The 26,443-nt window shown below is 40.5% G+C and overlaps 2 protein-coding genes across 26 annotated transcripts in view; one reads left to right on the top strand and one right to left on the bottom strand.

Annotated features, from left to right (window-relative positions):
- The window catches only part of NCOR1 (nuclear receptor corepressor 1), a gene marked incomplete at its 3' end in the record, with an annotated part of 194,618 nt that extends 190,164 nt beyond the window's left edge, over positions 1-4,454 (bottom strand). For 14 of the 25 annotated variants that reach the window (XR_014000470.1, XR_014000471.1, XM_081161000.1 and 11 more), the window contains exon 1: positions 3,480-3,878. Of the gene's footprint in view, positions 1-3,479; positions 4,060-4,091 lie in introns of those variants that run through there. The other 11 variants (XM_081161021.1, XM_081161013.1, XM_081161006.1 and 8 more) reach the window with 6 other exon arrangements.
- The window catches only part of PIGL (phosphatidylinositol glycan anchor biosynthesis class L), a 60,587-nt gene continuing 38,567 nt past the window's right edge, over positions 4,424-26,443 (top strand). Inside the window, exons 1-2 of the mRNA XM_081161032.1 lie at positions 4,424-4,780; positions 19,330-19,429. Of these exons, the coding sequence (XP_081017158.1) occupies positions 4,546-4,780; positions 19,330-19,429 (335 nt within the window). The 5' untranslated portion in view covers positions 4,424-4,545. The remainder of the gene's footprint in view (positions 4,781-19,329; positions 19,430-26,443) is intronic.

The following is a 26,443-nucleotide window of genomic DNA, read 5'->3' as shown; positions in this document are numbered from 1 at the left end:
AGCTCCTAGCTCCTGGGGTAGAAAAATTGGTAGTAAAAATGTTCAAGGAAACCACTACCACAAGAATATCAAAATAAAAAACAGATGCTCTACATAGTTACTGCTACATAGCAGAAGCTTTTCATAGCTTTTGAATATTCCTAGTAAGTCCTGATAGAAAAAGAAACACAATATTTTCTTAACCACCTATCTAAACGTACTTTATGCATCCTCAAGCTGCAAAAGGATAAAATATCAGGCAATCTAAAGACTGAGTTACTTTTGCACATATTAACCTACTCAACACTTAGTAATGTGCTCTGTACACAAAAGGTACTCAACACGGGTTGCACAAGGCAATGAACTATATATGAATCTCTAATCAATAAGTCCACACAATAAATTATGGTCAACATTTACTACCCCTAGTAAAATACAAATCTGAAGTAAAAAAATAGCTGGGCCCTGGCTGGTGTGGCTCAGTGCATAGAAAGGTTGGGGGTTTGATTCCCAGGTACGGGGTGTGCAGGAGGCAGACAATCAATGTTTTGCTCTCACATGGATGTTTCTCTGTCTCCCTCTCTAAAAATCAATTTTTAAAAAAATCTTTTTTAAAAAAAAGAATAGATGGAAGTAACTAAGTATGGGAAACCTCTATCATTCCCAGGCATCAAATAAGGGTTTGAAATTGTAATTACAACAACACAAAGTAACGTTAAAACTGACCACACAAAAAAACACACAAACAAGTAACAAATTCAACCCCTGTGACACAAGAATTTTTAAAACATCCAATTCCTATTTAGTCAGGGGCAGTAACCTCTTTCTATTCCCTTAGACTGTCAAATTAACAAATGACAACAGCCAATACAATACCTGTCCAATGTGAATGAATCAAAATTATACCTATTTTTGTGTGAAATTGCCAAAAAATATGTTTTTGGTGTGCGAGACAATTCTAGTCATTAGTTTATGTGTGCCATGATGAAAAAGGTTGAAAAATCACTGACCTAACATCAATCCCGGACCTATTCAAAGCCCTTTACTTTCAATTGCATATAACAATGGCAAGAAAATCTCATCTTTCACCAATTTTTTTAAAAAAGCTTTAAAAAAAACCTGTTTTCCTAGCCTTGGAACAAACTTTCAATCATTTAAATTCAAAGAAACATACGTTAATTTCGTGCCTTTTTAAAAAAATTATGTGGGTAGGTCAAATACTTAAGTTTTACTATATAATTAAATTCAACATGACATCCAGTTAAATATAATATTCCTCAGAGGTCATGGAGAGATCACAGCTATATAGACATGTTACACCAGAGGTACCAAGTATATTTGGATAAGTTGTAATGTGAATACATTTTTCTAACTAGAATGCAATATTTATTCATTTAACAAATATTGCACTGTCAATATCCTACACAGAAAATAAAATCCTAGCCCCAGAGTGGCTCAGTGGTTGAGCGTCAACCTATGAATCTGGACGTTACAGTTCGATTCCCGGTCAGGGCATATGCCTGGGTTGCAGGCTCCATCCCCAGTCAGGGGCATGCAGGAGGCAGCCAATCGATGATTCTCTCATCATTAATGTTTCTCTCTCTCTATCCCTCTCCCTTCCTCTCTTTGAAATCAGTAATATATATAAAGGAAGAAAAGAAAATCCTACACAGTGCCTTAAACTTAAAGGTAAAATCAGAGAAGGGCCTATCCTGCCATCAAGAGGAGATAAAACAGGTACATAAAAACCTAAATACAAGGCAGAAAGTATAAATGCCATGAGATGTGCAAATAAAGCATTTCACAAGTACAGAGGGAGCTGTTACTACCTCACAGAAATATATAACCCTTTCAATTTATTTAAAGTAATTTCATAACTATTAACTTACTTAGGCTCACAACAGCCAACCCTAGGAGAGCGTATGTTTTCCTGCTATCATACATACATGAGGAAACTGAAGCACAAAAAGGTTGACTATATTCCAAAATGGTCACAATGTTCATTAAAGGAAGAATCAGGACTCTTTGTACTATATTTTCTCTGGAGGAGTAGTTCAACATATGGCACGCCTTTTGTAAAGGAAAAGAGTTTTATTTTAGTATTGCGAGTAATCACACCCTTATGTATGTACATGCATATTATTTACATATACTTGTTACCCTTTATTTCCAGTAAGAGGTGTGCTTAAAACAAGGCAAAGCAACTGTGCACTATAAATATTAAAATAAATAAACTTCCACTGGATATTAACAAAATAAGAAAATAAGGACAGTATTTCTTTTTCCAACAATTTGTGGTTATTTCTTCTGTAATTTTTACCCATTTAGACATAAGATTCTAAAATTGGTCTGCTCCCGAGCCCAGGCAAATTGGTTCACCCAATAAATATATTTATGAAAAGGTACATGAAAACATTTTCGAAAAACCATTAAAAATCAAATAATGCCATCAACTCTTAAGTTATCCAAGGAGCAATTACATGTGACCAGTAGCAGCAGCAGCTACTGATCAAGATGTTGAACGAATGAATGACCATTTGTTGGTATTTTTAAATCCCAGGCCTGTCGCTTTTTGCACCATGTTCCGCCTCCCATCGTTACCTCGCCAGGGTGCACACAAGGAATGTAAATTTCAATATAGTTGGGATGTGATTAGGGAAGCAAATCTGATGCCGGTGAGTATACTAACCCCGAAGATTAGAACGGCGCACACCACCCTCCTCACCAAGGTTAACTCTGTTGCAGCGGCCCTGGGGCAGACATCAGTCAAACAAAACGGACACTTATGTTTCAAGCGCTGTTTCAGGAACATCACTTGTTCCCACCCACACCTTTGATACACGACTATACCTCGCCCAGTTTATTCGAAGAATTCAATTTCCTCTCCATTAAGACGAGTTTCTCAATTACAGTTTCTCAAACCCCTCGTCTCCCCAAAAAGAGAACTCACCGACTTCGCACATCAAAACCACTATACAAGGCAGAAGGTACAGATTCCCGATCTTTGCCGTCTCCACCACTACCCACCCTTCGCCATTACACTCCAAAGTGATTTGGTTTGAAAGGCGAACTACTTTGCACTTCACGCACTTGTCCATCACTGTCACCCTCCCTAAATCCTTCAACACTCCCAGACGGCCGTCACCTCCGCCTCAGAGTCAGTTCAGGGGCCACCCGCGCCCACGCCGCGCGGGGTCCCTCGGCCCCTCGGTCTCCGCACGCCCCCTCCCCACAGCGCACCTTCTGCCTCCCCGGCCTGGCCGCAGCCCATTCTTCCTCCAAACTCCATAAGCCCCTTCAGTCGCCCAGCCCGAGCTCCCCGCCGCGCCCGACTCGCCCTGGGCAGCCGAGGAGAAGAGGCCGGGCGGCTGGGGCGGGTCCCAACCTGCCAGGCCCCGGACGCCCCTCGCCCCGCAGTGAAGCAGCCCCCGCGGCCGGTGCCCCAGGAGCCCTAGGAAGCCCCCGAACGAGCGGGGGCCCGGAGGCCGGGGCCTACTCACCGGGAGCTGGTGCGGCGTGCTAGCCGGCGCGCCTCCGGGCCTGAGGAGCGGGACGCGGCCCCCGCGCGGGCCCCACCTCGGGGCCTCGCTCGGCGCGGCGAGCTGGGCGCTCAGTCCAGCCACCGCCGCCGCGGCTGCTGCTTCGCCACCTTGGCCGCCATCTTGACTCAACCCCGCTCCCTCCCCTAGCCCCGGCGGCCGCCGCTAAGGCGACTCGGGCGCCGGCTCCTCCTCCTTCCGGAAGGTTGGAGGACCGACTCCCTCCGCTGGCGGAGCCCGCTCCTGCTTCGGCCGAGCTTCCCGGGTCGCCCCAGGCTTGGTCCCCTCAGGTCCCTCCCCTCAACCTGAGGCAGGCCGGGGCAGCACCATGCCCGACCGGGACCAGCGCGCCGGCGGCGCGCACGGGGTGGGGCGCCCACCACGAGCCGGCCGACTCCCCCGCACTAGGGGCCTCCCCCGAGCGTGGGAAAGGGAAGGGACGCGAGGCTGCGCCTCTGGTCCCGCGACCCCACCGCGGCGCGGCGGGACCGCGGCGGCCTCCTGCAGCCCGGGCTGCGGGGTCGGCAGCCGGTCCCCACATGCTGGGAGCTGGCGGGGTGCATGTCGACCTACCCAGGGCTCCGGCTGTGATTCGCACCAAGGCCTCACTGAAATGCAGGCGAAGCCGATTTGTCCATGATGTCAATCTAAAGTCGCTCCTCAGAGGAGCCTGTGGCCCTTGCGACTACAAAGTGCGCTCTCTGCCTCACTCTTAGAGTGGAATGACTGGACCGTGTAAGGATGAGGGTAGAAAACTGACAGGAAGGGGTTCGGTTCAGCTCCCGAACCGAGCTGTCACAGACCTCGTCAATGCTACGTGAACGAGAGAGAACTCGATAAAGAAGCGTTGGGAGGCGTCGGTGTAAAACCACAACAGGAACCCGACGTTTAAAGCCTCACGCCGTTGGAGCAGGCTGGCAGGCCCCACCTCAAGTCGGAACGCACTTTCAGCGGAGTGCAGTTTTCCCGCCGGAGTCGGGGTCAGCTGCACCTTTCCCTATTGCGCAGGCGCAGTGCCACTAACAGCATGGAAGCCGTGGGTGTGCTGTGTTTGGCTGTGGTAGTCCTAGCACCCGGCATTTTCTGGGTTTGGCACTTCTTGGAACGGATGAAGAGTCAGGTGCAAGCTGGCCTGTTGGAAAGAGGAAGCCGGACCCTCCTAGTGATCGCGCACCCCGACGATGAAGCCATGTTCTTTGCTCCCACATTGCTAGGCTTGGCCCGCCTGAGGCACCACGTGTTCCTGCTCTGCTTCTCTGCAGGTAGGAGGCTGCATGCGAGGCGTTGGGACCTGGGACTGTGAAGGATATTTAAGTGCTCACGTATCTCAATCGCCTTTTTGCCAGAGGATTCTCTGTTGTAGAGAGCTAACTGAATAATACACCGAAGGCCCCTTCTCTGGGCGCTTCACAGAGAATCGGTGGCTCCAGCCTAGGGACTGTATCGGCCGGCTTTCCAGGTTGGTTGGAGGACGTCCTCAGCATTCGTACTCTACTCTCTGCTAGCAGGATTACGCACAACTGCTCACATTTGATTCCATTCAATACCTACATGTCCTTTGGGAAATGCGACTGTACTCATTCTGTATCATTATTCTGCGGAGCCTTTTTATTTGCAGAAGGACCAAGAATAATGATCCTACCATAGTACACCAAACAGAATCTAGGTTGTATCATGCCTGCTAAACCCTGAAAGTTTTACTTCTAGCGGTAGCAAAGGACCTTCCTCCTGCTTTTAAAATATATTTTGTCCTAAAAAGATGCACATGTCAAATTGAAGAGATAGAATCATATCATTAAACTACAACATACTTTTATAGGTAATTTTATAGTTCAACACCACCCAACTTTCAGTGAAGCGGTCTTTCAAAGAATGGGTCCTCCTTTACCTTACAGAAAACATGAAATAAGACAATGATACTGGATTATGGTAATAATTGCACAAGTGTATAAATGAAGTGATTGAACTGTACATGTACATGGGTGATTTTTTTTTTTAAGATAAGGATTCTTTTAAAAAATATTTTTATTGATTTTTAGAGAGAGAGGATGGGAGGAGAGAGAGAGAAACATCAATGTGAGAGTAGAACATCAATTGGCTGCCTCCTGCATGCTCAGTACTGGGGATCAAGCCTGCAACCCCAGCAAGTGCTCTGACTGGAATCGAACCCGGGACCTCTTGGTGCATGGGACAACACTCAACCAACTAAGCCACACTGGCTGAGTGAGAGTGAACTTTTGTGGTATGTAAAATTTTACCTCAATAAAGCTGTTTTTAACAAATGGCCATGACCTCTTTTTCCCATTTCGTTATGTGTCATTCCAGTTCTTTTCTATACCGATTTTTCACAGAAATAACATTTAATACAATTTTATATTTTTCACTGAACATTACTTTTCATTCACTTAACAAATATTTATTAAAAATTTATGTGCACTGCACATTTAGAATGGCCAAAATCTGGAACACTAACAATACCAAATGCTGGTGAGGATGTAGAGCAACAGGAACTCTCATTAAGGAGAGGAATGCAAGATGGTTCAGGCACTTTGGAAGGCAGTTAGTTTGGCAGTTTCTTAGAAAACTAAGCATACTCTTACCCAACCATCCAGCAATTACCCTACTTGGTATTTATTTACCCAAAGGAGTTGAAAACATGTCTACAAAAAAACCTGCACACAGGTGTTTATAGCAGCTTATTCATAATTGCCAAAACCTGGAAGCAATTAAGATGTTCTTCAGTAGGTGAATGGATAAATAAATTAGTACATCCAGGCAATGTTTTATTAGTGCTAAAGAGAAATAAGCTATCAAGCCATGAAAAGGCAGGGAGGAACCCTAAATGCATATTATTAAGTGAAAGAAGCCAATCTGAAAAGGCTACAGACCGTATTCCAACTACATGATGTTCTGGAAAATGCAAAACTATGGAGACAGTAAAAGGATCATTGTTTTCCATGGGTTGAGCTGGGAGGAAGGATGAATCAGTAGGTGGAGCACAGAGGATTTTTAAGGACAGTGAAAATACTGTATGATATTTTAATAACAGATATATGTCATTATACAGTGTCCAAACCCATACAATGTATGACACCAGGAGTAAACTCTAATGTAAACTATGGGCTTTGGGTCATAATGGTGTAGGTTCATCAGTTGTTATAAATCTGCTGGGAAATGCTGATGATGGGGAAGACTATGTATATGTGAGAATGGGGGTAAATGGGAAGGAAAATCTCTGTACCTTCCCTTCAATTTTGCTAGGAACCTAACACTGCTTTTTAAAAAAATAAAGTTTTAATTAAAAAAAAATTTTTTTTAAATATATGCTAAGCCTTATTCTATGCCCTAGGAATAAATAGTGAAAATAAGCTAGATAAGGACTATGTCCTTGTGAAATGTATAATTTAAACATTTACCCATATTAATAAGAACTGATGTATAGCCTTTTAAATGGGCTCACCTTAGTTTATTCATCTCTCATTGTATGTATATTGAGGGGGTTTTTCTCCAGTTTATCTCCATTGCAAATAACAGCAAACATCTGTATGTATTCCATAGTATTTCATTAGGACTAATTTCTAAATTTGACTGTTTTAAGGCTTTTCATGCAAATTGCATTCCCAAAAGCATACCAACTTATATTCTCACTGACTGGTAATGAGAAATCTCTGTCTTTGTTTTTCTTTTTGTTGAATTTATTGGGGTGACACTGGTTAACAAAATCATACAGGTTTCAGGTGCACAATTCCACAACATATCTATACATTATATTGTGTGTTCATAACCCTAAGTCAAGTCTCCTTCCATCACCATTTATCCTCCATATACCCTCCTCCACCTCCCTACCCCCCTCCCCACAATCACCACACTGTTGTCCATATCCTTGACTGTTTTCTCCTTTTTTCTTCTTTTTTTTTTTTTTGGATAATCCTCACCTGAGGATATATATTCTTCCATTGCTTTTTCAGAGAGTGGAAGGGAGGGGGAGGGGGAGAGAGAAACATCAGTTGGTTGCCTCCCACATGTGCCCTGACCAGGGCAGGGGATCGAGCCTGCAAATGAGGTCCGTGCCCTTGACTGGAATTGAACCTGAGACCCTTCAGTCCAAAAGCCAATGCTCTAACCACTGAGCCACACCGGCTAGGGCCCATTTTAAGTTTTTTGTTTTTGTTTTTTAAACATATCTCTATTGATTTCAGAGAGAGGAAAGGAGGGGGAGAGAGAGATAGAAACATCAATGATGAGGGAGTCATTGAACGGCTGCAGCCCGCAACCTGGGCATGTGCCCAGACCAGGAATCGAACCCCGATCTCCTGGATCCTAGATCAATGCTCAACCGCTGGGCCACGCCCGGCCGGGCCCATTTTAAGTTTTTTGAGGTAACTCCATTCTGCTTTCAACAATGGCTGTACCAGTCTGCTTTCATACCAACAGTGCACAAGGGTTCCCTTTTCTCCACATCCTCACCAACTTTGTTGTTTCTTGATTTATTGGTGGCAGCCATTCTGACAGGTATGAGGTGATATCTCATTGTGGTTTTAATTTGCATTTCTCTGATGATTAGTGACATCCAGCATCTTTTTTATTATTATTGATTTCAGAGAGAGGAAGGGAGAGGGAAAGAGAGATAGAAACATCAATGATGAGAGTCGTTCATCAGCTGCCTCCTGCACACCCCCTACTGGGGATGGAGCCTGCAACCTGTGCATGCGCCCTGACTGGGAATCAAACCATGACCTCCTGGTTCATAGGTCAATGCTCAACCACTGAGCAATGCTGGCCAGGCCAAGCATCTTTTCACTTATCCATGCCCGTCTATATGTCCTCTTTGGAGAAGTGTCTATTCAGGTCCTTTGCCCATTTTTCAATTTGTTTGTTTTTTTGGTGTTGAGTTTTATAAGTTCTTTATAAATTTTGGATATTAACCCCTAATCAGATGTATCATTGGCGAATATGTTCTCCCATTCAGTAGGTTGTCTCTTCATTTTGTTGATGGTTTCCTTTGCTGTGCAAAAGGTTTTTAGTTTGATAGAGTCCCATTTGTTTAATTTTTCTTTTGTTGTCCTTGCCAGAGCAGTTATATGAGAAGAAATAGTGCTGTGAGAAATGTCCAAGATTTTACTGCCTATGTTTTATTTAAGGATTTTTATAATTTCCAGTCTAACATTTAAGTCTTTAATCCATTTTGAGTTTATACTTGTGTATGATCCAAGAAGATGGTCTAGTTTCATTTTTTTGCATGTATCTGTCCAGTATTCCCAACATCATTTATTGAATAGACTACTTTTTACCGCATGGTATGTTTTTGCCTCATGTGTCAGATATTAATTGACTATAAAGGCATGTGTTTATTTCTGGGCTCTCCCTTCTGTTCCATTGATCTATATTTCTGTTTTTATGCCAGTACCACACTGTTTTGATTACTATGGGCTTGTAGTATAGTTTGATATCAGGTAGCATGATTCTTCCAACTTTGTTCTTCTTTCTCAAGAACGCTGTTGCTATTCGCTGTCTTTTGTGGTTCCATATACATTTTTGGAATTTTTGTTCTAGTTCTGTGAAATACACCATAGTGTATTGATAGCAGTTGCATTGAATCTATAGATTGCTTTGGGGAGTATGGACATTTTAATGATGTCACTTCTTCCTCTCCATGAACATGGTATATGCTTCCACTTATTTGTATCTTCTTCAGTTTCTTTCTTCAGTGTCTTAAAATTTTACAAGTATAGGTGTTTTACATTCTTGGTTAAATTTATTCCTAGGTATTTTATTCTTTTTGAAGCAGTTGTGAATGGGATTGCTTTCTTAGTTTCCCTTTCTGATAGTTCATTATTGGTGTATAAATATGCAACTGATTTCTGGATATTTATTTTGTATCCTGCTACTTTACTAAATTTATTTATTAGTTCTGGTATTTTTTTGCTGCTATCTTTAGAGTTCTCTGTATACAGTATCATGTCATGAGAATCTCTGTCTTTACATATATATAATACCTTCTCTAGCATTGACTAGTATTTTAAAAATAACATTTCTTGATTTAACATTTATCTCCCCTCAAAATCTTTTGTTGCCTTAAGATTAAACCATTTTTCATAGTTCTTGAGAATTTGTATATAACACTTCTCAGTTTTTGCTATTAAGGATGTCAGTTGCAATAGATGCAGTTAAAGGCCTCATTTTTTTTGCTTTTCATTTTATAAATGTTTTATACTACAACTATAATTATAGGAGTCAAATTATAAGCTAATTTGTTTCAAGATCTGCAAGAGAAGTCTGTTTTCTTTACAAAGTGTTACAGGTGCTTTGGATTATTTGTTGTTTTTGTTAATCCTCACCCAAGGATATTTTCTCCACTGATTTTTAGAGAGACTGGAAGGGAGGGAGGAAGAGAGAGAGAGAGAAACGTCAATGTGAGAGATACATTGATGGGTTGCATTCTGCATGCACTCCTACTTGGGCCGGGAATCTATCCTGCAACCCAGGAATCAAACCCAAGACCCTTTGGTGCTGACTTGATGTTCTAACCACTGAGTGCCCCAGCCAGGGCAGTGCATTGGATTCTTTTATAAATTTCTCCTTAGTTTTCAATAGGTTGGAACCAAAAATCAAAATTGTTTCAAATAAAAAAATATAAAGTATGCCCTTGCATGTATTAAACACTAAGTATCCGTATTGTGGTCTTTTATTACTTCCTCTGAAGCAACTTGCTATTTAGGTTGTTTTCTTTTTTAATTTTTAAAATTACTTTCAAATTCCCAATTCATTTAAAAACGGGTGTATTAAATATTGCCCACACTACCGACTTATTCTAACATGAAAAATGGGAAGCTAATAACTTGTGATACAATATAATGAAAACTGTAATGGTGTGATAGAGAAAATACTATGGACACAAAATGAAGAAAAGCATGGATTCTCTTTTCAGGGGATTGGATTAAGGAACCTTCTCCAAGAGGTTTTCTTTTGAGCTGATCTTTAAAAATAGGACAAGGTATATAGGAAATGAGGCAGGTCATTATAGGCAATAGAAAAAATATCAGTAAGTCTTGGGCTTGTATGAGTAATTCATTCTAACTACATGTCCAGTTTTAAGGGGTAAGGAGATGCAGGAAAAAATATTTTGTTATTAGTCACTCATTTAATCTCAGCAATCCTATGACAGTCATTATTATATATATAAAACATTATAAACATACAGAATTTGTTATTCCCGTTTTACAGAAATTGGGAAATGAATCATGAAGAAGTTAAAGTAACTTGACCACAGTGATCAGCTAGAATTTAGAGGAGCCAGGACCCTGTGGCTCTTCCCGGTTCTAAACTGTTCCAGTATAAAAGCAATCAATCTGCACCCATCTGTCTTTCACATTGCCTTGTATGCTATGTCAGTTGAAATAACTATTTTGATTTCCAGTGTATGATCTCAGAAACACTAGTTCATCAAGTTGCTATTTTTTTTTTTTTTTAATATTTTGGCCTGACTAGTTTGGAGAAATTAGCCAGATGTGTTATCTCCCATTTAAAGGTTCAAATTCCTTGTTAGAATATTAACATCTTTGAGAAGTCTTGCTGTAAAAAAAATCGTATTTAATTTTATTTAGTCTAGCATTTCTCCCAATTTATGTACCCTGTTAATATACAAATGGGAGAAAGCTATCATAGATAGTAGGGTGTTATTGGATACATTTGGTGCAGAGTTAACACAACCAGTTCTGTGTTTTGGAAAGCTCATTCTGGTCGCAACTGGAGAATGGTTTGGAAGCAAAGACTGGAATTAGGGAAACAAGTTTAGCTCATCCTTTCCTGTCAAGACTGCACTGCCAACTCTAATGTATCAAGTTTTCATGGCTTTCCGATCTATGTACTGTTCCTTTAGTTAATTTGGCATCCCTGTGCCAATATCATGCTGTCTTAATTACTGTAGATTTTATGGCAATAATATCTGGTTTGGCCAGCTCCCTGATATGTTGTTCTTCAGGGTGTATTTGCGGTTTTTTACCTTTTTTCCTCCAAATAAATATTAGAGTTAGTTTGATCATGTTGACGGAAAAACCTTGCTGGCATTTTCATTGCAATCTCACTAACTATTGATCATTATAGGGAAAATTGACTTATTTCCAATATAAAGTCTTTCCATCTATGATTTTATGGTATGTCCCATCATTTGTATTGGCTTTCTTTAATGTGTTTTTTAATGTCTATTAATAGTTTTATAATAAAGGTCTCACATATGTATTATTGAAATTATTTGTCCTTTAATCTGTTTCTCATGTCCAGGGGTTCTTTTTGCAAATTCTCTTTCTTTATATATTAAACATATCTGCTCCAATAATTCTAATTTCTGTAGTCTGTGTGTCTAATTCTACTCTTCCAGTAACTCATTCTGAGTTACTTGTTTCCATGTGTATTGTGTGATTTTTTTTCACTATAAGTACAAGTTTCTTGAAACCATATTTGTGATAATGTTTTTGTGATTTATGTTTGCTTCACCCAGACAGCAATGACACTACAAAAATTTTAGATTGAGGTTTTTTTCAGTCCACGGAGGTAGTGTAAATTCAGGGTCCAAACACAAGTGCATTAATTGTCTGATTCTGTATAAGAAATTATCTTGAAACTAGTGGCTTACAACAGTAATAAACTTTATCTCTCATGGTTTCAGAGTACAGTTGTCTCTGCCCCAGGATGTTTAGTACTTTAGCTGGAGGATCCAAAGGCTGGGGACTAGAATCACCTGACTTAGCCAGAGATACTGGCCAGAACATCCACATAGAGTCCACATATAGTAAATCTACATAGCTTGGGCTTCCTCACAACCTAGTGGCTGCATCTCTGGGCAAGTATCCAAAGAGGCAGCCACGTTACCTTTTATGGCCTACCCTTGGACATCATGCAGTATCACTTCCACTGAATTCTGTTTGTCGAGACAGTCGCAAGTCACATCCAGGTTCAAGAAGAGAAACAGACTTCAGCACTTCATAGGGAGCAGTAAGGTTCTAGAAGTGCATGTGGGACTAGAAATACTGCCGTAGCTATTTTTGGAAAATACAATGTGCCACACCAAGTAAAGGTGAGTGTATAGTTAACAGTCCTTAGGAGATTACATTTCCCTTCCACTAGAAACAAGTCTGAGACAGACATACCCCACCATCTCTGTTTAGAGTAGGGGGGCTTCTGGTTCATCCACTGTAAGTATTGCCTTTTGAAGGTCCTGTCTCTGTGTGGAAGTCTCCTTATTTGTGCCCAAGCTGCTTCTCCTGCCCTGACTAGGCCACCAGGCATAGGCAGATACTCAGACTTCAGCTCCACCCTAATGCCTGGTTTGTGCTTAACTGTGTTGAAGACCTTCAGAGATATCCCTTCCTTTCCTGCTAATTCAGCCATGCATTCTGAAACATGTTTGCTTTGTATTTCACATGTTCAGATGTTCTATGCTAAGAGGGTTTTTCCAGACATCTGATTCCTATTTCCTAAAACAACTTATTTTTATTATTTTTATTATTTTTAATCATAAATAATTCTTCAAAGTTTTCCTTGTTGAGAGATATTTAGATGCAGCCTCAAAAGTATTAGTCTCATCTATCTCTTTTCTTTCTACCCAAAACAGTTGGGATTTCGGAAAAAAAATCTTAAGTATTGACTGTGTTCTATTAAGAATGGAATAAATTCCATGTTTAAGGGAGCTATAAAACCACAACATGACTCAAAGGTTACATATTTTGTAAATATATATATAAATACTTAGGCACTTTTCTCTAAGGTTTAGGTTGATAGGATTTCCATATGATAATGCCAACCGAGACATACATAGGGATCCATTGATTAACTGCCTATTTGTAAATGTTGATGCTGATGGTAGGCTAACTGTTTATAAGAATATTATGTATTTCTAAGTATATGTTTACTTACCTCTTTTATAATTAAGCTTAGAATTTATGTCAGGTAATCTTATCATATCTCCTATTTTGAACCTAATGTAGTATATAAGTATTTATAAAAATGTTTATATCATGCTGAGTATTTATTTACTTAATTGAAGAATGTTATACTCTTTTCAGAGCTTTTACTTACTCAGTGAGTTAAGAGTTTTAAGTGCAAAAATAAAGGACTTGCTTAAACTATGAGAAGCCGTAAAAGAAATGCTAATAAACATTAGGGAAGAGATCATGTCAGAGACCAAAGAAGAATTCCACAATGAGAAAGATTGTCTGTGAACAGTGAAAAAAGGAAAGAACAAGTGTGAAAAAGAAAGAAAATGCAGCCTGGCTGGTGTGGCTCAGTTGGTTGTGCGTCATGTCCTGTGCACCCAGAGGTCGCCAGTTCCATTCCCAGTCAGGGCACATGCCTGGGTTGCTGGCTCCATCCCCAGTAGAGGTGTGCAGGAGGCAACTGATCGGTGGTTCTCTCTCATCAATGTTTCTCTCCCTCTCCCTTCCTCTCTCTCTAAAATCAATAAAGACATTTTTTTAAAAAAGAAAGAAAATGCAATAGGACTAATCTAATAGAAGTGTAGATGGGATTAATCAACAACATGTATTGAAGTTTGAAGAGCTCAGGATTGGAAATACTTGTTAAAAGTGCTCGTTGCAGTGAGCTGAACACTGTTCTCATGCAGTGCATATGTCTCATTGCATCTGATGCAGATATGCCTGTCATGTTCAGAAAAAGACAGTTTCCAATATGTTTGGCCTCAATAATTATCCATAGTCACAGATCAGAGAAACTAACAAAAATTAGCATTTCCATTAGTAAAGGTCAATATTAACGCACTCCTTTTGAGAATAATGAAAAAATACACACTTATACATGCGGGTATGTTGGTTGATAATAGCATGTGGCATTGTTTCTTGATCTTGGCTGCATAGGTACATGCTCAGTATTTTTTTAATGATTTTTTAAAGTATGTTTTTTTCATTGATTTTGAGAGAGAGAGGAAGGGAGAGGGATAGAGAGATAGAAACATCAAAGAGAGAAAGACATTGATCAGCTGCCGCCTACGCGCCTCCTATTGGGGATCCAGCCTGAAACCCAACCATGTGCCCTGACTGGGAATCGAACTGGGGACCTCTTGGTTCATGGGTTGGTGCTCAACCACTGAACCACACTGACCAGGCTTTAATGATCTTTTAAAAAATTATTTTGCCAATTTTAAAGGCATGATTTCTGTTTTACAGTGACAATTCATAAGTGAAATATTTTTATTCATTGCAAATATAATTTTTAAAATATTTTCATTGTGGTAAAATATACATTAAAAAATTTACCGTTTTAATTGTTCTTAAGTATTCAGTTCAGTGAGTGGAGATAAGAATATTCACGATATTGTAGAACCATCTCCACTATCTATTTCCAGAGCTTTTTCATCATCCCAAACAGAATTCCATTTATTAATTAGTAACTCCCATTCCTTCCTCTCCCCAACCCCTGGCAACCAATATTGTAGTTTCTATATCTTCTAACTACTTCATACTAGTGGAATCATACAATTGTCCTCTTATATCCAGCTTATTTTAATTAACATGTTTTCAAAGTTTATCCATGTTGTATAATATATCAGAACTTTATGCCTTTTTAAGGTGAATGATGCCCCATTATATGTCTACACACATTTGCTTATCCATTCGTCTGTTTATGGACACTTGGATTGTTTCCATTTTTCAGCTATTGTGAGTAATGCTGCTCTGAATGTGGGTGTACAAGTATCTGTTTGAGTCCCTGTTTACAGTTCTTTTGTGTATATACCTAGGAGTAGAATTGCTGAGTTATATGATAATTCTGTGTTTAATTTTTTGAGGAATCACCAACTTTTCCACAGCATCTCTGCCATTTTATGTTCCCACCATCAGTGCCTGAGCGTTCTAATTTCTCCACATCATCACCTACACTGCTAATTTAACACTTGTTTATTTTATTTTTGTTTTTTAATACTGTAGCTATCCTAGTGGGTATGAAATGATATCCCATTGTGGTTTTGATATGCATTTCCCTAACGACTAATGATATTGAGCATATTTTCATGGGCTTATTGGTCATCTGTCCATCTTTGGAAAAATGTCTATTTGGGTAATTTACCCCCTTTTTTATTCTAGTTTCATTTTTAAATCATGATTTCTCCAGCTGGGTTCTGTGGACACATTCTAAAGCAAGTGGGTCTAGCTCTTTTGGTTTGAGCTTCCATTGGGAACCCAGGCGTTTGGGCTCCAACAGCACTGCCTCCTTTTATCTCTCTAGCCGTGGGTTGGTAGTGACTTCTTGCTGTCACTAATCTTTGAGTCACTTCACTGTTCCGTGTTTGACCCTCAAATCCTTCATCAGTTATGTATCAAGTTATTTTCATTACGTTATTAAACTGATGTAAATATTTGATATGGTTTCTGTTTCCCTGGGCAGACCCTTCCTGGTATAGAACCTAAACTCTCTCCTTTTATAGTTGAGAAAATGTTGACCTTATTTTTTTTCCAGATACATTTTAGAATTAATTTGGTCGTGTTCAGTGAAAGCCTTGCTGGCAGTCCTGAAACTGGGAACTTCATGAATTTCTTCAGATTCATGAAGTTAGTCGAAGGCCAGGTATTGGGACCATAAAGCCGTGATTCTTAATCTGTTTCTCCTTCTGATAAATTAAAACTTCCAAGGTAGGGAACTGGGTAACAAAAGGAGTGGGAGAGAGGCGTGTGTTTTTTTTCACTATTATAGTTTTATTCCTTATGATTTTTTTTTTAAATCCTCACCCAAGGGTATTTTCCCTATTGCTTTTCAGAGAGAGTGAAAGGGAGGGAGAGAGAGAGAAACATCGATGTGAGAGAGACATCGATTGGTCGCCTCCCGCACAAGTCCTGACGGGGGTTGGGGATCAAGCCTGCAACCCAAGTGTGTGCCCTTGGCCGGAACTGAACCCTGGACCCTCACTCTGCAGACTGACGCTCTAGCTACTGAGCCAAACTGGCCAGGGCTCCTTTTGATTTTTAACCACATAAATCTCTTACCTATTTAAAATCAACAAATTTAAAATCTTTAAAGTAAAATAAAATGTCTACCTTTATACATGTGGTATATAAATGTAGGTCTTTACAAAGTGTCTTTAATTTGTTTAAAATGACATTATGCTTGCTAGTTATTAGTTATCACAAAACAGAAGACTTCACTAAGCATACAATTATTTATAAGCTTATGCGCACACACAACGTAGGTCTATATAAATAAATCTGCATTAATCCCATTTATTTTCTGTTTTCTAGAATAATGATCTTCAAGCATTTTTTGGTCATATTTTCCTATATGTACATATACTCCCATTATATTACCGTATATTTATTTATAATTATAATAAGTACATGGACCACTGAACTAATGTATACATTATAAAACATTAACAAAAGTTGACATTTGTAAAAAAACAAATAAACAAGGTAAACAAATTAAGAGAAGAAATTCTAAAGCTTTTTCTCCACCCCAGTAGTTTATCTTGTACCTTCTGGGGTACAACCTCCCTACTTGGACACTGTTCTAGAACGTTTCAGTTAAGAACTGCTGCCCCACTGGGTGCGGCTCAGAGGTTGAGCATCGACCTAGGATTCAGGAGATCGTGGTTCGATTTCCGATCAGGGCACATGCCTGGGTTTCAGGCTCGACTCCCAGCCGGGGGCGTGCAGGATCAATGGTGTGCAGCCAATCCATGACGATTCTCTCATCATTGATGTTTGTCTCTCTCTCGCTCTCGCTCTCCCTTCCTGTCTCTGAAATCAATAAAGATATATTTATATATTTATATATATATATATATATTTTTTTTTTTTTTTTTTTTTTTTTTAAAAAGAGCTACTGAAGGGCCGGGCCTGTGTGGCTTCGTGGTTGAGCATCAACCTATGATCCAGGGGATGATGGTTTGATTCCCGGTCAGGGCACATGCCCGGGTTGAGGACTCCATCCCCAGTAGGGCGTATACAGGAGGCAGCCGATCAATGTCTCTCTCGTCATTGATGTTTCTCTCTCCCTCTCCCTTCCTCTCTCTGAAATCAATAAAGACATATTAAAAAAATAATAAAAGCTGAAAGATCTCAGGTACTCAATTTGTTGAAGTGCCCACATATTCACCAAACTTAAGTGAAAATATTTAAAGTGATTGACTTCAACTCCCTAGCCTATTTTAAATTCCTTAATTTAAACCAAAGCAGTAAAACTGGCTCCAAAAACACATTTGCTTCGATTCTAGGCAGTTTCTCACAGCTATAGTGAGAGTCTGATTTGCATCGCCTCTGAACTTAGGAATCACATCCCTACTATACATTAGACTCTTAATCACCAAAGATCAACTAACCTTGAGACAAAATGGGAGCAGTTATGTGTACAGAGAGGAGCCTAAAATGGTAATGGCATCACAAAACTGACTAGCTTCTATCTTTAAAAATACGTTAACACAACTGACAGACAAAGTGGAAACAGAGACATGGATGGATACATTTTTTTAAAAAGTTAACTCAGAAAATTGTGCTGTTATCTGGAGTCTTTTTAAGGTTAGTAAATGTAATGACTGTCTCCTATCTGGATTTAAACAGCTCAAAACTGAGCATTAGAGTAATCCCTGCGGAAGGCTAAGGTTTCCATGGAGTTCTCTGCGTGGCCTGGCCCAGCCCAGCCTGCAGAGCCTCTGCTGGTGCCTCAGGAGAGCCTGCAGAGTGCCGGACACCAGGACGACACAAAGTTGAACGAGACCCTGATTGTTTAGGTCAGTGACATTTAGGAATTCATAATTCGATCATGGAGAAAAGTTCATACTTAAAACCAGAACACTCGAAATGATTACTTGCCAGGGAAAAACAGGACAAGGCTTCCCAGAGGGAAGGCCCCTTGGTCTGGATGATGAAGGTGAACTGTGTAGTTCAGGAGGAGAGGAACAGGAGCAGTGGGAAGGTAAAGACAAAGAAGTCCAGGAAAGAGAAATTAACAGCTGGGTGGAGTGTATCATCTCGTGTGAGTGGTGTCAGGAAAGCCGGGCATGACCATTATCTGTACCTTACACACGGAGAAGCTGGCTCAAGAAGGCTAAGTAACCAGCACAAATCACATGCAATCATCTGCTGCAGAGGTTCCTTCAGGCCTGTGTTAGCTAGGTGAGTGCGTGTGGTGGTACCAAAATTTTACTGTATATCCTTCGTAAGGATACAGAGTTGCATTTACCAGAACTATTATTAGGAAGTATAGTGTACGCGCTGGGAAAATAAAGGATACATAAGCTATTTGAGATGCTGATGTCCTCAAGGTCCCATAGGGCATGCTGGCGTAGCTGGTGCTAAACTTCACAGGAGGCTATTTTCCTGAATGAGGCCTGCACATTTCCCAGTAATACTCAGGAGCCTCTTCTTTAAATAAATGTTTAACAGATAGTTGAGGACTATTAATTTAAAGGGGCTCAAACTAATAGTGTGCTCAGGTGCCCCACTTGTTGTGACTGGTTATAGAAGGGTTAATCCTAAATCTGCTTAACTCCAAAGCCGTCGCTGTCTGAGATGTGCAATGCTGCCTGTGGCATGAAACTAAAATGCAGACAGGCAGATAGGCAGCCAGATCGACAGAGAGATAGATGCGGAAATGGGGAAGAATTAAATGGTGATTCTAAAGATTGTACTGCTGGTAGTCTTCTCACAGGAGTGTCTGATTACAATCTTAGTATTGTATTTTATTCAACTTTTTATCATAACCACAAATTTTTCAGGTAGCTTAAATCCTTTGGGGAACAAGATGAGGTAAGAATGAGTGAATTCATAAATCTCTACTGCTAAATCTTCCACTGTGTATTTGTTATCCTCAGGAAATTACTACAATCAAGGGGAGATTCGTAAGAAAGAACTGTTGCAGAGCTGTGATGTTTTGGGGATTCCACCCGCCAGTGTAATGATTATTGACAGCAGGTAATTCATCTGTATTTAATGATTTGACTGAGAACACATCCAGTGTTTTACCATTAATGATGTTGGTTGCTGGTTATGAAAAATATTCTTCATCATGTTAAGCGCTGTTGGGAAGTGATTTTCATTGTGTTAGAGTGGGGGGGGGGCCTCCTGTTCATTTCAGTGTCCTACAAAGAGATATGGGGAAAGTTTCAATTTATTCTCAGTTTTACTTGGCTCAGGGTAAACTATTGGGATCGTCGTAGGGGAGTTTCTTCTCTCTCTGTGCCAGTGGGTTTTGTAATGCTTTTTTTTTTTTTTTTTAATATATCTTTATTGATTTCAGAGAGAGGAAGGGAGAGGGAGAGAGACAGAAACATCAACGATGAGAGAGTCATTGATCGACTGCAGCCCACAACCTGGGCATCTGCTCTGACTGGGAATCGAACCCCGATCTACTGGATCCTAGGTTGATGCTAAACCACTGAGCCACGCTCTACTGGGCTTTTAATACTTTTAAAAGCACAAATCTAGAGCCAGACTGCCGGGACTAAAACCCCAGCTTTATCAGATTATTAACTGTCCCACGTAGGCCAGTTGCTTAATCTCTGTCCCTAAACTTCTTCCTCTGTAACCCTTGGAAGATACATGGTTTTGAGTCATTTTGTGAAAGAAATCATTTGCTCACTTGTTTTCAAAGATGATGTACTTCCCTTTTACATGGTGGGTGGGTATGTTGTGATTTACATGTTGTGATTTATTTTCTCACTATTAATATTAACGATAATATTAATGGGCTCCTCAGCTCAGGTACCCAGTGTGCACCCCTGTGCAGTGATAGCTTTGGCCCAGCACTGCAAGGTGTTGTTTTGAGGGTGAGATCTGAATTGTGATAACTGTACTCAAACCAAAGACCTCAGCTTGGTTATCAAGATGTTTATTCTTGTCATGTCTTAATTTATTACATGTTTTATATATCTTGAAGATCGTGCAGCTTCAACAACATCCCCTACTTGTTGAAATGCTATTGTAGAGGGGTAGTAAAGGTAGTAAACTTGTTAAAAATAAAAATTTCAAGAAGCCCCAGTTTGAAGATGCAAAGAAACAATGTATCTTAGCCTGCTCGGGCTACCATAGCAGAATACCATAGACTGGGTGGTTTAAACAATCGTAATTTATGATGTCACAGTTCTGGAGGCTGGAATTCACAGATCACAGCCCAGCTGGGTAGGTTCTGGAGAGGATATGCTTCTGAACTTGCTGATGGCATCCTCTCAACCATATGTTTACATGGAGGGAAAGAGAGGAGAGAAATTTCTCTCTTTCTCTTCTTAGGCCACCAGTCCTATAGGATTAAGGTTCTACCATTATGACCTCACTTAACGTAAATTACTTCCTAAAGACCCTATCTCCAAATACAGGCACACTGGGGGTTAACGCTTCAACAGGTGGATTTGGGGAAGATGTAGTTGGTCCCTAGCAATATGCAAGCTTTCATCTTTCAGCCTCTTACTTCATAATCCAGAAAAAGCAGAGCTTTAGAATTTTACTTTAGGTGATTTGGATTCTCATACTTCAAAGGGAAGAATGAAGGCTAAGAAGAGAAGAGAAAGTTTTATGGCGGGCCGACACTCACAATAGTAACAGTAAATCTGCATTTACCCATTATTGTCAGTACCGAAACTGTACTAAATACATGATCTTAGTCCTTAAAATATTCCAATTACTTGTCTGATATTATAGATAGGAAACCGAGGAATAGTGAGAGGTTGAGTAACTTGCCCGACGTCATCCAGCCTAGGTGGTAGAGCTGACTTTGCATTGAAGCACTTTGGCTCCCCACGCCATGTCTGACACGTTCTTTCACAAATTATCTCATGTAATTCTTCCACTACCTGCAGGATAGGTTGTATTACCCTTTTTCACGCAAGGAAACTGAGGCTCAGAGAGATTAGACTCCTCTGAGGCCTGGCTGGTGTGGCTCAGTGGTTGAGTGGTGAGTCATGCATCAAGAGGTCTCGGGTTTGATTTTGGGTCAGAGCACATGCCCTGGTTGCATGCACGATCCCCAGTAGGGGTCGTGCAGAAGGCAGCCAATCCATGTTTCTCTCTCATCGATATTTCTGTCTCCCTCTCCCTTCCTCTCTCCCTAAAATCAACAAAAACATATTTATTTTTTTTTAAATATATCTTTATTGATTTCAGAGAGGAAAGGAGAGGGAGAGAGAGAGATAGAAACATCAATGATGAGAGAGTCATTGATTGAGCCCGCAACCCGGGCATGTGCCCTGACCGGAAATCGAACCCCGATCGCCTGGATCCTAGGTCAATGCTCAACTGCTGAGCCATGCCCGGCCGGGCTAAAAACATATTTTTAAAACAAGAGAATCCTCTGTGGTCTCAGAGAATCCTCTCTCTTTTTTTAAATATGTTTAATAAATGGCAGTGCTAGAATTCAAAGCAGAAAGGAAGACAGAATCTATTCCCGGCTTTCTGCAGGAAAGTAGGCCACGGCACTTGAAAGACCAGTATATGTCTAAGAGTCCATTTAATGACATAGTGTGTGGTCAGTTTTTCTTCTATCATTCTGAACTTCATTGCTAGATTTCAGGGAAACATTTAGCCAGAGGAGCTTACTCAAGTAAACCCCTTAAAGAGGGGAAAAAATTCAGTTCTCAAGAAAAGAGACATAATTTCGGTTGTTAGACACCTAAATGGATACTTTCAGTAACTCTCCCCAGTTCCTTAATATCTGTGGATTCTGTTAGTTTAATGAGTCATGTGATACTAAAGTGCATGTTGTTAACAGATACATATTAAGTGCCTGGAATGGGCAGGGCACCGTGATAGATGCTAAAGAGAGAAAGGAGCAGTTTAAGAGACAGGAGCTTGCCCAGCCGGGCGTGGCTCCGCAGTTGAGTATCTCCTAGGATCCAGGAGATCCCGATTCAATTCCCGGTCAGGGCACATGCCCGGGTTGCGGTCTCCATTCCCAGTCAGGGGCGTGCAGGAGGCAGCCATTCAATGACTCTCATCATTGATGTTTCCATCTCTCACTCTCCCTCTCCTTTCCTCTCTCTAAAATCAATAAAGACATATTTAAAAAAAAAAAGAGAGAGACAGGAGCTGAGCAGCAGGAGCCGGCAGGACCTCCCCGCCGCTGCACCTGTGGAGGGCTGTTACTGCGCGTGCTGAAGGCCAGGCCTGCAGAGGATCCGAGCCTGCCCCTGGGGTACCTGGGAATTGCATGTGATTGGAAAGTGCAACCTCTGGATTTAGTACTCATTTGTTGCTTTTGTGCTTCTTAGTATATTAGGAAGAACCCATAGAATTATTTCATTTATATTTCAAAGGAAAAGAAAATAAAAAGCACCCACATATTTTTGTATGCATAGATAGTTTCTAAAAGGATGCATACCAGACTCCTTAGGGTAGCTGCTACTGAAGTGGGGCTGGGAAGAGGAACACTTTCATTTTTCACTTTCACAGAATTTTGTACAGTTTGATTTTTTTAATGAAGCCTTTATTACTTTTAAAATTATATATATACACACACATATATATATTTTTTAAGACTACCCGACATATCTCATAAAACATTCTTCTCTCTCTACTCAGCTTCTATCCATACGAGTGCCAAGTTAGAGATAAATCTGTGTACATTTTGATATTTGATATGATAAAGTCAAAACAGAATAGAATTCCTTGGAAAAACAGTAATGCTTTTAAGCCTTCTTATAAACACTGTGGTATTCTCATAGGCCTCATTCTCGCGGGTGAGTGGGAAGAAGACCTGACACACTGCTGCAAAGCACTCTGGCTAGCATGGTGGGGATTCGAGGGGCCTGACTGTGACGAAATAAAACAAAGCTCACCCCTTACTGTAACCCGTGACCACTGAAGTGCTCCGGCCCAGTGACCTATTGTTTGGCAAAACTTGCAAGGTCTCAATGCTGTTTGTGGTCTGATCGCTGCCTCCCTGCTCAGCCCATCATCCAGCCCTGTTTTACCCACATCACATCCATTCCCGTAACAAAAATAGGTAGGACTGCCCAGTACCCCCAGCTGTGTCTCCTCTCTACCTCTGGTCTCCTATTTAAGCTGGGCCTCAAACGTACCATGCTTTCTTCTGCATGCACACCTTTGCCTGTGCCAGTGCCTTCCTCTCGCATGCTTCCTCACTTCTCAAAACCCCTTACTTTGTCTCTTTAGCCAGCTCCTATTCATACTCAAACCTCAGTTCAAGGATCACCTTAGACTCTGGCACCATCCTGATTTGCCCAGATTTTCTTAGACAGTTTCGTTGCATTCTCATTGTCCCATTATATCCTAGCATGCACACTAATTTTCATTCTATGCCAGGAGCCCCTGTATTTTTTCTTCCTGTATCCCCAATCTTTGTCATAACCCTTGATACATAGTAATTTCTCAGCATATGTTTGTTGAATAAATGAATGATTCCACTTATACCCAAGCTTTCTACCTGTGGCCAGCATGTAAATGTGTGGTCTTGAAGAACTTGATGGATGCCTGTGCATCTCAACCTTCTTTCGTCACTTTTTCTTCTTCTACCCAGAAGTAGTGATTAGCAAACCATTTTTCAAGACACGTGAAATTGTTTTCAAATTCTTTAAATAAATAAAACAGTCTGGGTTCCTGATTTGCATAGTTATTTTTAACCCTTTAGAAAGTTCTAAGTGAGTATTACAGTTTGGAAGGATTTTTCTACATCTCTTTATTTTGCCATTCCATAGATTTGGCTACATTGTCCTAAGGTTTCAATACATTAAAAATCTCATTTTTCCCAGTGCTTGTCTTAACAAGACTTTTACAGGCTAATTTTAGCTGAACAAGGAAATAGAGTCCAGTAACTACTAGGAAACGTAAATTAGCCTGGCTTACTAGCAGTTCCTGGAAGTCTTTGTGTTTTCCAACAAACTCATGCAAATCGTGTTGTGAAAGAGAAGCCACAAAGCAGAGTCTGGGACTGTTGGGGTTATGTTGGTCATTAAACCCCTCTCCTTTTGAGGTCTAGGAGGAGCTTTCCCCCTACAAAAAGCAAAAAAAAGTATGCTGGTTGCCAGAGTGGCTCTGACCAAGTCTCCTCTCACTGTAAGAGATGAAAATAAAGCCTCCTACAATTCCCTTCTCCAAATACACAGAGAAGTGACTCAGCCAAGGCTCAAGGGCACAGTTCCAGGCCCAGTTGGCAAGAAAAAGGCAGGGCTCCAATCCTCCCACGAGGTGCCATGGACAAGAATGTTTCCTAGAAAAGAAAGGGAAGGAGACTGAAGTGGGCCTCGCTGATCTGGACTATTATGTGAAAACTGAAAGCTGCTTTGGTACTACTTCAGAGGCAGATTACTCTGGGAACTGAAGGGAGGCTGGGCCTTTAAGTAACACGACTGGGGGAGTCAGTGCCAAAGAAGTAAAGGGGACCAGGTGGGGTGGCCTTGACAGAGCATGCACTTGTCAAGAATGCTACTCCTTGAAAATGATTGCAAATGCCACAAAAATGGGGTTCAAGGTGACTCTGTATTGAGATATTTATTACAATACTGTTTATAATAACAAAAAAATGGTAGCAAACTAAATGTAATAGTAGACAATTAATTATATAGCGATGATCCGGCATATTAAACCATTTATAGTTTTTTATGCATGTTTAATAAGCCAGGAAAGTGTCCATAATATAATACGGAGTTTTTAAAGCAGTATATACTTTCTTCTTTGCACTTTTCTGTGTTTTCCATAGTTTTGAGAATGAGCATTCGTTAATTGTAAAACAAAAGTTTTATTAGCTTTATTTTTAAATATATTTTTTTAATTGTATCTTTTTTAGCATTTAAAAAAATTAAAGACTATTTTTTTAGAGCAGTTTTAGGCTCACAGCAGAACTGAGAGGAAGATACAAAGCTGTACCCTTTGCCCCCACCCCACACAGGCATAGCCTCCCCACTACCACAACCCCAACAGAGGGGCACATGTGTTACATTATAACCACCCAAAGTCTGTCATTTACATTAGAGTTCATTCTTGGTGTACATTCTGTGGGCTTGGACGTATGTATAATTATAGGTATCCATCATTATAATATCATACAGAGTATTTTCATTGCCCTGAAAGCCCTCTGTGCTCTGCCTATTTATCTCCCTCCCCAACCCCTAGCAATCACTGATCTTTTTACTGTCTCCATAGTTTTGCCCTTTTCTGAGTGTCATATAGCTGGAATCATACAGTGTGCAGCCTTTTCAGATGGGCTGCTTTCACTTAGTGATATGCATTTAAGGTTCCTCTATGTATTTTTATGGCTTGATAGCTCATTTCTTTTTAGTGCTGAATAATGTACCACAGTTTATTTACCTGTGCATCTACCGAAGGACATCTTGGTTGCTTCCAAGTTTTGGCAATTATGAATAAAGCTAGTGTAAACATCTGTGGGCAGATTCTTGTGTGTTCAGGTTATAGCTCTGCTACAAACCAGCAGTGTGTTCTTGGGCAAGTAATTTTCCCTCTCTGGGCTTCTCTTTTTTTATATGTAAAATGACTGAATGAGAAGGTGGTTTTACCTAAAGCTCCTAGATATAAATGGAGGTTTATGTACTCAACTCAGCAATATATTGATATTTTTAAGTGCTTTCCACTTTATTAAGCACTTTTACAGTTTATGATATCCACAGTAGAATGTGTGTATAAAGAAACTCAAAGTAGACCTTTTATTAACCAAAATAAGGCTGGCCAGCTCGCTCTTACCTCTACTGTCATAGTCCATTCAGATTGCTATAACAAAAATGCCATAAACCAAGTGGCTTATAAACAATAGGAATTTATTTCTCATAGTTCTGGAGGCTGAGAAGTCCAAAGTCAACACACCAGCAGGCTCCGTGTCTGGTGAGGGCCTGTGCCTGGTTCATATCTTCTGGATGTGTCCTCACATGGCAGAAGGAGCAAGGCAGCTCTCTGAAGGTCTCTTTTATAAGAGCACGAGTCCCGTTCATGAGGGCTCTACTTAATCGCCTCCCAAAAGCCCTGTCT

This window comes from Miniopterus schreibersii (genome assembly GCF_964146895.1).
Source record: "Miniopterus schreibersii genome assembly, chromosome: 16".
NCBI classification, from domain to species: Eukaryota; Metazoa; Chordata; class Mammalia; order Chiroptera; family Miniopteridae; genus Miniopterus; species Miniopterus schreibersii.
Note: the sequence above shows the minus strand (reverse complement) of the source record. Positions and strands in the feature narration are given on the sequence as shown.